Genomic DNA, 15,228 nt, shown 5'->3' with positions numbered 1-15,228 from the left:
AAAGCAAGCTTTAAATTTTTTTCTTTAATCTTAGCAGGCAGTCACATGAACATACTTATTAGCATTTTCAAAAGGCTTTATCAAATATTGACTTAAAAAAGAAATGTATCCACTTAACGGTGACCTCCAGACACCCCCGATAAGTCCAGGACCCTAAATTATATGCTCCAGAGCTATGGCACCCACACAATGGACAAAAGAAATGAACAGTGTCGTACTTGGTGATGGAAGGTTTTTTAACACTTAAACTTAAATACGTATGGGGACTGTTTTGATGTGCACAGGAAAGAAAAGAGCTCCCAAACTGATGGATACAATAAAAAAATCCAAAAGTCAAGAACCTCTTAAAATATACACACTACTATATATAAAAGAGATAACCAACAAGGACTTACTGTAGAGCACAGGGAACTCTACTCAATATCCTGTAATAACCTATAACGGAAGAGAATGTAAAAAAAGTATATATATATTTATATGTATAACTGAATCACTTTACTGTACACCTGAAACTACCACAACACTGTAAATCAACTATATTTCAATTAAAAAAAAAAAGCCGAGAGATAACAACCAAGGTCAAGGCACTCTTCAAACCCAATAGGCCACAGACACAACCTTTAAAACTTTACTACAGCATCAGTTGTACAGCCACAAAAGGGGCCTGAAAGACATGGCGGGGATAAAAGTAATTAGACAGAGGCCTTAACTGGTCCCATCCTGGTTCTCTATTCTTCTTGCTTTCCTTGGTTCTTTTAGGGATTGCATTTGTGAAAGAAATCAGGAGTGTGCATCCTCCTCACTGTTAACAGTGGGGCTGCGAAGGAGCCATGGTGGAAGATAATCAGAAGAAGGGCTTAGGGTAGATTCGACAGCCAGGCTGATTTCTCTCCTGGGCTCAGGAGGTTTTAAAATCTGCTGGCAAGACTGGCTCCTGGGGCTTCCCTGGTGGCGCAGTGGTTGGGAGTCCGCCTGCCGATGCAGGGGACACAGGTTCGTGCCCCGGTCCGGGAGGATCCCACATGCCGCGGAGCGGCTTGGCCCGTGAGCCATGGCCGCTGAGCCTGCACGTCCGGAGCCTGTGATCCGCAACGGGAGAGGCCACAACAGTGAGAGGCCCGCGTACCGCAAAAAAAAAAAAAGATTGGCTCCTGTTCTTAGCGTGTAGATGGTAAAGTGATTTCCAACCCTGGTTTTTACAACGCTCTAGGGCATTTCCAATACAATGTATGTGTTTAAAATTCTCAAAACCAAATTAATCTGAATTCGCTGAAAAGGCATATGTGATTCAGAAGATTTTTTTCTTAGTTATTGTCTGGTTTACCTTTCTGAAACGCTTGATACTCCTTCTTGGAATTCCTTCCTGCCTGGGCTCTGTGACAGTGTTACTCTGATGTTTCAAGTCTAACCCCCTGCCTTCCTGGCTGGCTCCTGCTGGTTCCAGGCCTCATCTCTGGATCACTAAAAATTCCACAGAGCTCTTCCTTGAAGGCTTCTCTTGTCCCTGCCCCCCAACTCCAGCCCCCACCCCAAAGTCCTTCGTAGACTCCTCTTCTCAAGATTTCCAACTCCAGCCTCTAAGAGCTCCCCGCTGTACGAAATACCCACCATGTGAAATTTCTCAAGGGGAGGCTGGGCTGGGGCCCAGCAGCGATGCTCAAAGATAGAGCAGAACTTGGAAAGGGAGTTAAATCTACCATGGCTTCCGGGCTTCTATTAATTCACTTCTCAGGCTGGGTTGGGCTCGGCCTAAGCATGTTACATGCATTATGGCATTTAATCTTCACACCACCTCTCTGAGGAAGCAAGATTATACCCATTTTCTACACCTGAGATTTAAGCTAGGAGAGGGCGGGCGCTAGATGAAGCAGAGCTGGGCTGTGAGCCATCACACTCTTCTGTCTGAAGCAGGGGATTTTGTCCTGTCTCTGGACAAACAGACTGGCTGGATCAGGGCCTGGCAGGAAGGTGAGTCCAAGCCGCCATGATGCAGGAGTAACCAATCAAAAGGACCAGGAGCTCAGCTAGAGTGTGTGTGTGTGTGTGTGTGTGTGTGTGTGTGTTAGAGTGACTTACTCTGCGTGGATGGTGGTGGTAGGTAGTGAGGTACGATCAAAGAGACAGAAAAATGCTCACAGGAACGAGCAGTTGCCCTCAGATGGATCTCACATCACAGGTCCCTGCCTACACATACAGCCCTATTCCGACTAGAACGCAGGGAGTTAAAAATGAAACAGCCCTTGAAACTGAAACCAAATTATCCATGGCAATTTATAAAATAACTAAGGTTTTCTAGGCCTTATTAAAATAAATGTTTAGTGTATTTTCTTATCCTCTGATGTTCACTTCTGCACTTGTCAGCACCTGCCGGCAGTAGCTGGAGTAATCTGGCCAATTTTGCTGTATGTGCAAATCAATTTGATTTCCCCCCCAAAAAGATAAAAATCAGTAAAGTGATTAAGTTACAATTAAGGCATGTCATTGAAAGCACAGATAACAAGAAAAGGCTGAACAGGACACGCCCTGAGGTCACCACTGACTTCCTCCTACTCAAATTAAATGATTTTTCCCCTCATTCTTCTTGCCTGCTCTACTGTATGGGGTATTCCGGGTGATCAACACGACTCCTCCTACTTCTTGAAATTCTCTCCTCTTTTGGCTTCCATCATGCTGTCCTTATGCCAGGTTCCCTTCTTGGCTCCTGTACTGGTTCCATAAATGATAATCTGTTCAGCCATCCACCCATCCATCCATCCATCCATCCATCCCTCCATCTTATAGATATTTAATGACCCAGTGTGCCAGGCACTAGGAAAAAGGATGGGGCATATTTATGCCTGGTTTTACAGTTGAAAATGCTTTTATATTATTTCATTAATTTCTTGCTACAACCATGTGAGGTGGCTATTGGTACCTTCATTTTACAGAGGAGGAAACAGGTTCTGAGAGGATCTGGGATTTATTCATACCAGCATAGCCAGCAGGTGGCAGAGTCTGGACAGGAATTCAGGTTTTCCTGCCAGGAAGAATTCATAATGGCATGCTCTTACATACTAGTCAAGTAGAATTTTGCAACTAGTCTCATCATTCCTAATTAAATGTCATGATGCAGTCAATACATATCTGTTGAAACTGTGCTAGGCTCTGGGGGATGCAAAGTCTGGGTCCCTACCCTCATAGAACTTGTGGCCTAGTAGGGGAGACATTAATTATATGTTTACACCACAAACATTTGCTTTTAAGGTATGAGGGAAAGTGGACCTAGTTATGAAAATCAGGAAGTCTTTCAAGAGGAAGTAATCATTAAGATGCATTCTGAAGGATGAGTCAGAGTTTTGGGAAGAGGGGATGAAAGAAAATCATATACAGAGAAGGAAAAGCACGTGCAAGGGCCCTGTGGCAGGAAGACCCAATGTGCTGAAATTTTAAAGGCCAGCTTGACTGGCATATAGAGACTGAAAGGGAGCCCAGCACAGGATGTGGTTCAGACCATGCAAGACTGTGTAGCCATAACAATGATTTTTACTTTGAGCTTCAGAGCAATGGGTAGACACAAGTTAAGAGAATGACAGGATTAACTTCTTTGATTCTAACTTCTGTGTGCAGAATGATTTGTAGAGGGGCAAGAGTGGACGCAGGGAAAACAGCTGGAGGGCTTCTGTAGTTGTCCAGGTGAGAGGTGATGATAGCTTGGACCAGCGTGGTGGTGGTGGAAATGGCGAGAAGAATCCCACGGGTGCCCCCTGCTCTGCTCCAGCCCATTTTCTCCCTAAACCCTGTCACCAGAGTGTGCTCACGCATTTGCAGTACACGGAAGCTTGTCCACACTTTAGGGCTCTGCAGGAGTCTCCTCTCCCAGGAAGCCTTCTCCAGATAATGCTAGTCCTCCGAGATCTTTCAGAAGCTGAGTCTACCTTCTGTATTGTTCACTTCAAACCTGCTTCTTCTCGATGGCTTGGCTGTTCTCCGATCCTTTCCTGAAGATGCCTTCATTTCTCTTGTCTTGCTTTCTCCCTTTGGAAAGTAAATGCTTTGTTGGCATTTGCTGAATGGTGTCAACAGGGCTCCTCTGGAAATGACATTTGTAAATGATTACTCATGCCAAATGCCTTTTTTTTTTTTTTCCTAAATTAAACACTGGTTGCTTTAAATCTGTCTTCATGATCTTGTTCTATCAAAACGTATGTCCCAATTTTTCAATTCTTTCCTCTAAACTCTTTTCCATATATCTCCTAGTGGAAAGCAGTTTCAGGGGGAATGGAGTGGGGGGGGGTGCGGTCAGCAGTGTAATTAAACAGGAGCTATCTGACCAGAATTCCTATACCTTTGAATGGGGTATTTGATTAATCCTTTCCACAGGCACCATTATTCATGCCTTGATGGAATCTCATTTTATAGCCCTTAATACACGGACCCAATTTATCCGCATCACATTGTATTCTAATACTTGTCATCCAAGTTATTAGCTATCTCCTTCTCAGTGTAAAATCATCAGCAAGTTTGATTAGCTTATTCCCTGGGGATGCTGGGGAAGATAAGAAGAGACACAGTACAATATGACCACCAAGGGTTTGGCATCAAGAGCAGACAGCTAAGTGGAATCCACTTACAGAGCTGGGGGTGGCCACATAAACATCTGCCCCTCGGGAGAGGGTGTCTGTTTGGTACCCAGAAGCCACAGCCACCAAGGGTTGGCCGCGGTCATGCCTGGTGGCACCGAGCCATCGTCCTGGGTGGGATCACTTCAATAAAAAAGAGCGAGGCTTCTCTCTCTCCTGCTTCCTAACATCCCCTGCCCCCCAAATATCCTTCCTGAGAGGCACAGCTCAGAAGCCCCTCTTTATTCCAGGACATCACTGCAGCCTGAAATCCCTGTTCTTCCCCTACTGGGGACCTGGCAGGCAGAGAATCTAGAAGGAGACGCGCAGTGCTGTTTATCGCTCTCTCACCAGCACAGAGTTGGCTCTAAGCAGCCAGCCTCTTCTCCCTCTTCTCTGGAACCAAGCCTGAGCCCTGGGACTCAGACATGGCTTCAGTCCTTTCTAAAGCAAGAGAGAAGGGGCCCGCGTGACCCCTACAGGATGGTGGGCTCAAAGCCCTCAGAGAGTTTCCAATGCCTCTTCCCCTCCCCTACCACCCATCCTCAGCTCAATCAGGCAAAACTCCCACAGCCCGTTCTGGGGTCCTTTTAAAAGCTCCCACCGTTTTCCACCAAAGATCCTTTATTAATCACCCTTGTGTTCTTCTGAGCCCGGCAAGAGGAGGATGAAAGAGGCTCTCTCTTTGTGGTGGCACTCCTTCAGGAGGTGGAGCCTCACTGCCTTCCCCAAGACTATGGGCTGGACCTAGGGACTTGTTTCTAATGGACAGCATCAAGCAGAAGTGGCTGACAGTGTATCACTCCTGAGAAGACGTCATAAATGGCCTTTGGACTCTCCCTCCTCTTCCTCAGATCGTTGGCTCTGGGGGCAGTGAACCGCTATGCTGTCAGCAGCCCTACGGGGAGGCCTAAGGTACTGAGAGCAAGGAACCGAGGCCTCCTGCCACCAGCCAGGTGAGCGGGCCACCTTGGAAGTGGGTCTTCAGGCGCCGGCCAAGCCTTCGGATGACAGCAGCCCTGGAAGACAGCTTGACTGCAACCTCACGAGAGACCCTGAGCAAGAACCACCCAGCTAAGCTGCTCCCACGTCTTGACAATAAATATTTATTGTTTCAAGTGGCTAAATGTTGGGGTCACTTGTTACGTAGCAGTATGTTACTAATACACTCTCACTACCTCAGAGGAAGGCCTTGATCCCCTCTCTCCCTTCAATTGCCTTTTCAGGTTCCATCTTGATCTCCTTTCTGTTCAGGGAGTCTGAGGTCCCTCTGGTACCCTCTACTGTCTGTCCCCGGCTTCTACTGTGGGTCCCCACAGTCTCAAGGGCTCTTTCCCGACCAGAGGGGGATGTAAGGGAGGAGCTCCCCTGTGGCCTGGGTTTGGAATTCTAGCTCCCTGCCTACGATCCAAAGTGACATCTGGCATTAGGAGAATGACTCTTTGCAGAGAGAGCCTTCCTCAGGCTATGCAATTCCCTCGTCTGTGAACTCGGTGGGGCTTAATGACTTTACTTAGGCCGACAGGCAGCAGGAAAAGACTTTGCAAAATAACCAAAATACCGTGTTCCCTTATGTATCATATGCGCCTCTCCTGTACCCTTTCTGCTCATCTGCAGCTTCTGCAAAAGGTCATGTCTCGTTTCAACTTTGCAGTTAAGTGCATCTGACACTAAGTGTGGATTCCAGAACTGGATGGAGATGTAATCTGGCTTAAATGTTGCAAGGTGCGCCCCGCTACCCCAGCCCGCTGACTGTGTCCTGCCACAGTCATAAAGGAGGAGGAGATCCCATTCTCGCTTCTCTTGTAATCGTACAAGAGGCACGATGTAGTTTTTGGTAAAAAAATAATTCAGGCAGCTCTTCCATCTGATCAAACCCTAGCAATTTTATATCTCAGTTCTACGGGGCAAGGTCAGACAGTTATAGATGTCAATATTTTGGAAGGCTTGGAAAAGTGGAGTGGCCCTCAAAGCAGTGGTTCTCAAAGTACAGTCCCTGGGGGAACAGAATCCGCATCACCTGCTGGCTTGGTGGAAATGCAAGTTCTCGGGCCCGACCCCAGACCCACTGAGGCAGAAACTCTGGGGGTGGGACCCAGTCACCTGTATTTAAACGAACCCCTCCCACCACCCCAAAGGAACAATTCTGATGCACGGCTAAAGGCTGAATATCACTGACTTAAAGGATTAAGTGTCTAAATCATTCATTCATCCATTCATTCATAAGACGTTGACTGAGTGCCTACTATTTGCCAGACACTCTGGGGCGATGAAGCGGAACTGGAAGGAACTCCTTCCTCAAGGATTTCACGGTCCTCCCTTCCCTTGCTTTGTGACAAAGCGTGAGAAGAGAGGAGAACTCGAAGACACAGATTCAAGGAATGGAAACCACTCTTTACATGTAAAGAGTCTTTTCAATGGACAGGAGGCACACCAAAATTGTTTTTTTTTTCCAGGAATGATCATACTCTCAAAATAGTAACTTTTCTAAAGTAAGTAAATGTGTGGGTTTAATATATCATGTACAGCTGGCTCAGCCTTTTTAGCTTAAAAAAAAAAAAAAGATTATGTGATCCCACCATGAATGAAATGCAGAACTACCTTAAAGATTCACTTAGTTTTGTGCCTGTCTTTTAACGAACAAGCTATTCTGTTGTTTCACCATCTTCCGTGAAGTCACACTTCCTCCCCTCTTTTTCTGTAAGTAAGATGCCTTATTCAGCCTTAGAGCTAAGATGTATCATGCCTCCTATGACTGGACTCGATATCTCTACATTTGTTAACTCATTTGATCCTCCCCAACCTTATAAAGTAGATGCAGCAAACAGGCTATATAGGTGAAGAACAGAGGCTGGAAGAGGCAGGAACAGGAACCCAGACCCACCTTTTTTTTTTTTTTTTTTTTGCGGTACGCGGGCCTCTCACTGCTGTGGCCTCTCCCGTTGCGGAGCATAGGCTCCGGACGCGCAGGCTCAGTGGCCATGGCTCACGGGCCCAGCCGCTCCGCGGCATGTGGGATCCTCCCGGACCGGGGCACGAACCCGCGTCCCCTGCATTGGCAGACAGACTCTCAACCACTGCAACACCAGGGAAGCCCCAGACCCATCTTTTAACCCCACGCGAATTATACTGTGCTGTAGTAGAAGCCCCACTGGGTCATTTTGCTGCTCATTAATTGGGGGAACATAAAAGGAAATATACCCTCCCCTAGAAGACCGCTAGTATGAACCACTGGCTAAAGCTCAATTGGGGGATTTATTTTTAAACATTAAAGTTCACGCTGCATTCCTCCGTCAGTACCATGGGTCATGAGGAACTGGCCACCAACTCTTCCTGGTCACCGGCACTGGTTGCCTGTGTGAGAATATGCTCGATGCTCAGCAGATCTCGCTTTGAGAAGATGCTCCACATTTGTTCCTTTCTCAGGCCGCTTCAGTGACGTTCAAGGATTCACTGAAACACTATTGGGGCAGATAACTTTCCTGCGGTTATGCATGAAGTGGAGTTAATCCAGCCAAGCCTGGGCCCTCGGGATGATGGATGCCCAGTTAACCCAGCTGCTGCAGGGGTGGAAGGTATCACTGGTGGCCACAGAAGAAACCAAAGCTGTCTGGCTGGACCAGTAACACACTCAGCCCCTTGACACAAGCACAAGGCCTGCCCTGGCCAGCCAAGTTTATCCACCACACAGGCCTAGCGTTCATTTACAGGGGCGTCACATCACAGCTCACCCACAAGGCAACTAAGAGGCATCAGGAGACCGCTTCTGCCTGTTGCATTCTTGGGAATAACCTGGTGACTTTAATTTTATGCAGCTGAGAAAATCTGAAGTCCACGTGGGCTGTGTAGAAAACCACACAGGTATCTTTCAAGCCACATACAGAGCATGCAACTTGAGGTGAACCCAAATACATCCTCCTTCACCATCGGCTTTCTGTAATCAAGGCTTTTTAGGACATCAAGTCCAACCCCTAGTTCTAATTCAGGGTTGTTGGCTTCTGCTGAGACACTGATTTGATTAGTGGCATTCCATGGAACTACAGACATGAGATGTTGAGCTTACCAGTGTTATGATTTATTTCAGGATGCTGAAATGGGGAACGCACCTATCGATGGCACGCTGGAGGCTGCGAGATTCTGAGACAGCATTTCACACATATAAATGGCACACGCGAGGAAACAATTTGCTTATGGTTACAATGCCGAAGCTGGGGACCATCCCATTGTGCTCTCCACCCTCACGGAGTGATGGCTCCACGGGAAACCGCTGGGATTAGATGATCCTGCATTTGGACACCCATAGGCCGCCTCATTTATCTACCTGTGACAGGGACAGTGCTGGAAGAGAATCAAAAGATGACGGATTGTTTCTGGTTTTGAAGGAGCTGTTCAGGCTGGGTGTGCTCCCAGGGGGAGCTCCATTCTGTTGTGAGGCCACATTTTGGCAAACACCAACCGGCAGATGATTGCCGTCTCCTTTCACCAGCGGATTTAAAGACACTTGCTCTGAAAGCCTGAAATCCAGCCATTCTGAAGATGTGTACAGCACAGAGCAGACCTGCCCACACACTGCTGTGAGGCAGGATGGCAGGCATTAGACAAGAGTTCCAGATGAGAGGGATTTTTTCCCCCATGTTGAGGCGGACAGATAACAGGGGAATGATTCTGTAGGATTCCACAGCAGAGATACCATATCAGCAAATGACTCTGGGAAAGACTGACTTGTGTAAGATAAGGAGATAAAAATTCCTAGGACACTGGCCACTGGAATCTGCTTTTGTGGATACAGACCTCCCTCCACCCCAAGCTTCCAACTTCCCTGGGGGCAGGGAGAAGGCACACTGGAGCCTCAAGTTGGTTTCAAGACCCGAGCATAACCTGAGCCCTCCACCATGCCTCTCCCTACAGCCGCTGGTCCAGCCAAGGCTGGGCATCATTCTGGCTGTGACCCGTCTTCCTTCTTTCCAGCTGACGCTTCCTCTCTGGGAATTGACCATATAATTCATGGTTGATACACTCAATCCTCTGGAGGTGAACGTTCCTCAGCCCATCCACTTCGCGTTTCCTCTCCGCCATGTGCCGGAATTCGCAAGGCTGGGGAAGTGCTTCGCTACGCTTACATATACAGATGCCAGGTGCCTATTCTAAGCATTGTGCTGGTATCTACTCATTTTATCCTCCTGACAGTCTTTGAGACAGGTACTAATATTATCCTCATTTTGTAGATGGGGAAACTGAGGCACAGGGAGATTGAGGCTTCGGCTGAAGGTCACCTAGCTGGTCAGTGGCAGAGCCACAGTCACGCCCAGACAGCTTGGCTTCAGGCTCTGGCTGGCGCTAACCCCTTGCTGCTACCTTTCCAACACAACCCGCCTTCAAACACAGCAGCTGAAGCCCACGTGGGTCCTGGTTAGGCCAGGCCTTTCTCCTTCCCAGGCCTCTGGATTCAGTGGATGCCCGGAGCTGGAGCACAGAGCCTGCAATGTGAAAAGACACAGGCTCATCTCCAATCCCCCTGACTGGTTTCAAAGTTCAGGCCAGACGTCCAAACGCTTATTCTGTGTTTGTTTGTTTTGAACATTCCACCATGATGCCCCCAGATGCTTCACAGACGGTCTCTCTGTTCTCCTTCCTTAGGCGAGCGTCTGGACCCCTCCCCGCACACCTCCCACCTCTGGCAACACTCCTGCTGCCAGGGACTGATGTTCCCTGCCTCACCTCATTATACATTTCAGCTGAAAACTCCTATTTTCCACGTGGCAGCGAGGAGTATTTATAGCACAAGTCACATGCCAAGGTGTTCTCAAGTTTATCATTTGGAATAATAACCTTGGAGCACAGTCACATGCCCATTCCACAGATGGGTAAGGAGAGGTGGGAGGTCACAGCAAGGTTTCCAAGGAGTCCTAAACTGCCAGGTCTCTTGAGCCACTTCTATACAATCCTCTCTCCAGATTGCTTTCTCTCATCTTCCTGTTTAACAAACTTATCGAAGGCCTGGGAATGAGAGATGTTGTCAAGATCAAGTCGTACTGTATCTGTGTCTGCACTCCAGTTCCCAGAATACTAACGAGCAACTCTAAGGTCCAGTGGCAGGAACATCAATGCTTAGCTTTCTGCCAAAACCCATTCTCATTAGTAGGCTTACATGCATGAAAGACATATGTGGAGTTTTCAGTCTGCACAATTCTCTCATCACCCGTTATAACTAATCAGAATGCTGAGCGGATTTATTCGCGTGCAGAACACAACCCACCGCCTTCAGCGTCTGCTGAAATGGCCGTACCTTCTTCTGATGGAATCTTCAAGCCAAGAAATAAAAGGTAGATCATAACCTTATAGGCAGACTGAATAACAGTCTTTCAGAGTCATCACTGTAAGACCGTTTTTCAAATAGTTATTAAAGAAAGCTCAGATCCCAGGTGAAAGAGATACGAGAGAGCCAGAGGATGTGTTCATTGCCCGGAGCCTGGAATTAGAAACTACAAAGGTTGCAAGTTTCATAAAGGTGAATTTGCCTCCAATCGTGGACACACTATTCGGTGGCTGCTGTGCATTTTTTTCACTGGGGTCTCTGTTCAGGGCAAATGCCCTGGGGTGAGAGTCAGGAGTCCTGAGGACTAGTCCCGGCTGTGCCCCTATCGGTTGTGTGACGTTAGGAAAGTCGCTAAACTTCTTTGAGCTCCCAAATCTGGGGGAGCCAGCCCCCAGCAGTCTACCTTACTGAGTTGTTACTCAAATCAAAATGAACACGCTATGAGAGAGTGCTTCGTAAAGACGCTGTAGATATTTCTAAAGATATATGATCACCCTCCAAAGGCGGTAGTGAGAACAGAAGTCTCTCATCTCTGTTTTCAAAGGAATCACCTTCTAGACATACTGCTGAGAAGTGGCATTTGGGAGTGCGACCGCGAAAGACCGTCTACGTCACAGGATTCAAAAGCAGGCAAGAGCTCACTGTTTCACTCGTTCACCATCTCTGCTTACGTTCACCCTTGAGTCCTTATCTCACCATCCAGTGCAATGCTTGGAGTACTTAACGAGCACCCAGTGGGTACTCATACATGTGAGACAAACCAAAGAATGCTAATCTAAAGATTTCAGTCCCTCTGGTGCAGAAAGGTCATCCATGGGAAAGAAACGGGGGGGATTTCTGGGAGCCTGAGTCTAGGGTAACCAGCCAACTTGGACTTGGATTTCTGGGACAAACTGCTCACTTGACCTGAGCATCATATTTGAATATCCATTTTGCCTCCTCCCAGCTGGCAGGGAATAAAGTATGTGAACTAAGGGAAGTCTGGTGGAAAGCATGTGTGTCTCTGAGTTCCCAAAGAGTTTATCCCTAGAGATTTATAGCCTGGGCATTTCCCCTCTCCTTTTGCCCCTATTAGTTTCAATTTCCCTAGCTGACACCATCTTTTCACTGTCAGGAATCCAACAGACTCACACCCCTTCTATTTTTCCTGCATCACATTATCACCTCTAAGATAGATCCCTGATCCCTGTTGGTGGCTTCCTGCCCCTAGCTAAATCTCCTACCTAACAGCTCAAGGCATTCGGTGCAAAACTGCAGCCTTCAGCAGGGCTTGGACCTGGAGCTGTTGGGCTTGCCCTGTGCAACATTCACCAGCAACACACGTGTGCTGCAGAATTGCCATCTGGATCAAGCACTGACTGGTGCACACAGCAGGGAAATGACATTTTGGGCCACTGAGGAGATGTGATCGGTGGGAATTTCCCCTTTAAAAACTTACAGCAAAAGCCTGCCTGAGACTATTCAGTATTCATAAGTGGAAAGCAGAGATGGCGTTTCTGTTTCGCCAAGAGCAATAGCTATTTGTCATAGCAGATGACTGAAATAGTTATACGTACAATGCTTTACTCAGTGCTGTAAATTACGGTACACAGAAGATTAAACTTAAGCCTAATGCTACCCTTGAGCTTCAACAGCTGAGTCCTATAAATGGGTACCCGTTAACAAGAGAGAACCTTTTTCCTGGTTACTGTTTAAAAGTGTATCTCTATTAAAAGCTTGTCTTAGCCATAAATTACCAGGAAGCCTGCCCCTGGCCCCAGGCAGGCTCTTCCTCGGGGCACTGACTCACAGAGTCACATCTAAATGACACAGTGACAAGCCTGAGAGTCAAAGCATGTGCTGTGCTGACCTCCAGTGGGACGGAGGTAAGAGGGACTTCGCATGGGTCTGAACGAGCACTTACTTCTGGCTCTGGGCCAGGAGAGGGGTGGGAGGGCTCTGCAGGGCCTTAAGGAGATCTTCAAAATTGAAATGATCCCGAACTCCATCAATCTAAAGAAAATGCTTCTTCTGGAATCTGCTGTTCCGTGAAGTATCAAGGAACCTTGACCTGGAGCCGAAGCCCCACTTTTTTTTTTTTGCGGTACGCGGGCCTCTCACTGCTGTGGCCTCTCCCGCTGTGGAGCACAGGCTCTGGACGCGCAGGCTCAGTGGCCATGGCCCACGGGCCCAGCCGCTCTGCGGCATGTGGGATCTTCCCGGACAGGGGCATGAACCCGTGTCCCCTGCATCGGCAGGCGGACTCTCAACCACTGCGCCACCAGGGAAGCCCCGAAGCCCCACTTTTAATGAACTACATTTTATTCTCCAAGCACTTGCTCCTCAAAGTGTGGTCCATGGACCAAAAGCACCAGCATCACCCAGGAGCATGTTAGAAACACAAACCTGCTGCATTCAAATCTGCATTTTAGCAAGAAACCCCCAGGGGGCTTATATGCACATTAAATTTGGGGCATCAAGGGATAAGTAAGCAGGTGTTAACAGGGAGGAACCCCTTGATTTTCACACTGGAAATCATTACAAGTGACAAACAGGATTTATGGGAACAGGTCCTAAGAGTGGGCTGTATGATTCTGAGCTCTCTTTTGTCCAATCCTACTTCAGAACATTTTCAGGAACTTGAAAGGTTTTTATGAGCTGGGAATGAATGTATTACTCTGAACTAGAGATATGACCCAAAACACCCCAGGGTGTAAAACAGAGTGAATTAGCAAAAAGTTCATGCTTTGTAAATCAATCATAATCCTCTTGGGAATCAGGAGGCTGAGAACGCATGGCAATGTTTTGAGCCAGGATTTCAATTCTTTGTTGTAATTACCAGTTGACTTTAAGTGGGATATGTATGTAAAAATCTATGTTGTTTGAGAAGACAGAGATCCTGAACAACCGTATTCTTTATGAGAAAAAATTATTGTTCAGTATACATGTTAAAAACTTAATGCACTAAATAAATAGATAGATTTAAATAGATAGATAAAGAAATAAAATAAAATCTATTGTGGCCAAGCTAGCAGAGGGAAAAATGGCAATACAGTTAAGAAAACTGCTAATTTAAGGGAAGGCAGGAAAGGAGAACAAAAACAAATAAAATGCAAGGTACACAGAATGCAAATTAAAAGACAGAGATAAGTCCAAATATATAAAGTAATCACAATAAATGTAAATGGATAAAACTCACCTATTAAAAGACACTATCAGATTGGACTTTTAAAAAAGCCAGCTATATACTACTTACAAGAGAGACACCTAAAACAAAACGACACAGAAAGGTTGAAAATAAAAGATTGGAAAGAGATAAGGCAAATACACATTGACCAAAAGAAAATTAGGTGGCAATGTTAATCAGATAAAATAGGACCTAAGGCAAAAGCATTAATAGGGACGAAGACTCCACCACTAAAATGACATGAGTCATAAACTTACATGTATCCAATAGCACAGCCTGAAAATGGTACTGCAAAAGGTGTTAGAATTTCAGGAGAGACTGACACACAACCATCATAGGAGACTTAAAACTCCTTCTCAGAAACTATAGACCAAGCAGACAAAAATGGTGAGGATAAATAGGATTTGAATAACAAAATAAACAATTAATATATGGAACCCTGCACATAAAAGAGAGATTATACAAGTTTTCTAATAACATGACACATTAAAAAGAAAAAAGCATGATCACAAAGGAGATATCCTAAGTTATAAAACAGGTAACATAACTTTCCCTGGCCATCACAAATGAAACTAGAAGTCAAAAATAAAACAAGAGTAAGGCCCCCCGTCACCACCCTTTACATTTGGAAACTAAAACTATGCTCCTTAATTACTAATTGGCAATGATGTGATTTTTTTTTTTTCTATGTGTGGCCTAGTTGCTATGGGACCAGGTTAATTTATATGACATTTGTCATGGGTATCACCAGAAACAGGAAACTCCCCAAGCCATTATAGCTTCATTATTTTGTACTTTGAACTAAATTCTAACCCAAAAGGAAGGTGAAGTACTTGACTCCAGGAAGAAAAGAAGGGGTGTGTGTGGGTTAACTACAACCTAGTCGTACAGCACCAGAAGCTGCGGTTGGCTCATTCCCCAGACTGTGCCCTATTCTATCACACTATACCCATCTCTTGCTGCTAGCCACTACTGGCTGGACGCAGAGACTGTCCTAGCAGTGCTCTAGTCACCTGGGAAAAGGTGCCATTCAACTGATGTGGCATCCTACAATCAGTAGGGTCCTGGAACCGAGCAAATTCTGTAGTTCACAATTTACATGGGACCCTCTGTCTGCTTGTTCACAGGGCCAAGCACGTCTTAAAAAT

The 15,228-nt window shown here is 46.4% G+C and overlaps 1 protein-coding gene across 10 annotated transcripts in view; it reads right to left on the bottom strand.

Annotated features, from left to right (window-relative positions):
• Nucleotides 1-15,228, bottom strand: part of ATXN7L1 (ataxin 7 like 1) — a 243,690-nt gene that overhangs the window by 130,507 nt on the left and 97,955 nt on the right. The window contains exon 4 of one of the 10 annotated variants that reach the window (XM_029233316.1): nt 1,132-4,014. The exons of the other annotated variants lie outside the window; for them this stretch is intronic. Within the exon in view, the coding sequence (XP_029089149.1) occupies nt 3,932-4,014 (83 nt within the window). The 3' untranslated portion in view covers nt 1,132-3,931. Of the gene's footprint in view, nt 1-1,131; nt 4,015-15,228 lie in introns of those variants that run through there. 10 annotated transcript variants of the gene reach the window in all.

The sequence above is a fragment of the Monodon monoceros genome, unplaced genomic scaffold (genome assembly GCF_005190385.1).
Source record: "Monodon monoceros isolate NGI ecotype Baffin Bay Population unplaced genomic scaffold, NGI_Narwhal_1 Super_Scaffold_2, whole genome shotgun sequence".
In the NCBI taxonomy this organism is placed as follows: domain Eukaryota; kingdom Metazoa; phylum Chordata; class Mammalia; order Artiodactyla; family Monodontidae; genus Monodon; species Monodon monoceros.
Note: the sequence above shows the minus strand (reverse complement) of the source record. Positions and strands in the feature narration are given on the sequence as shown.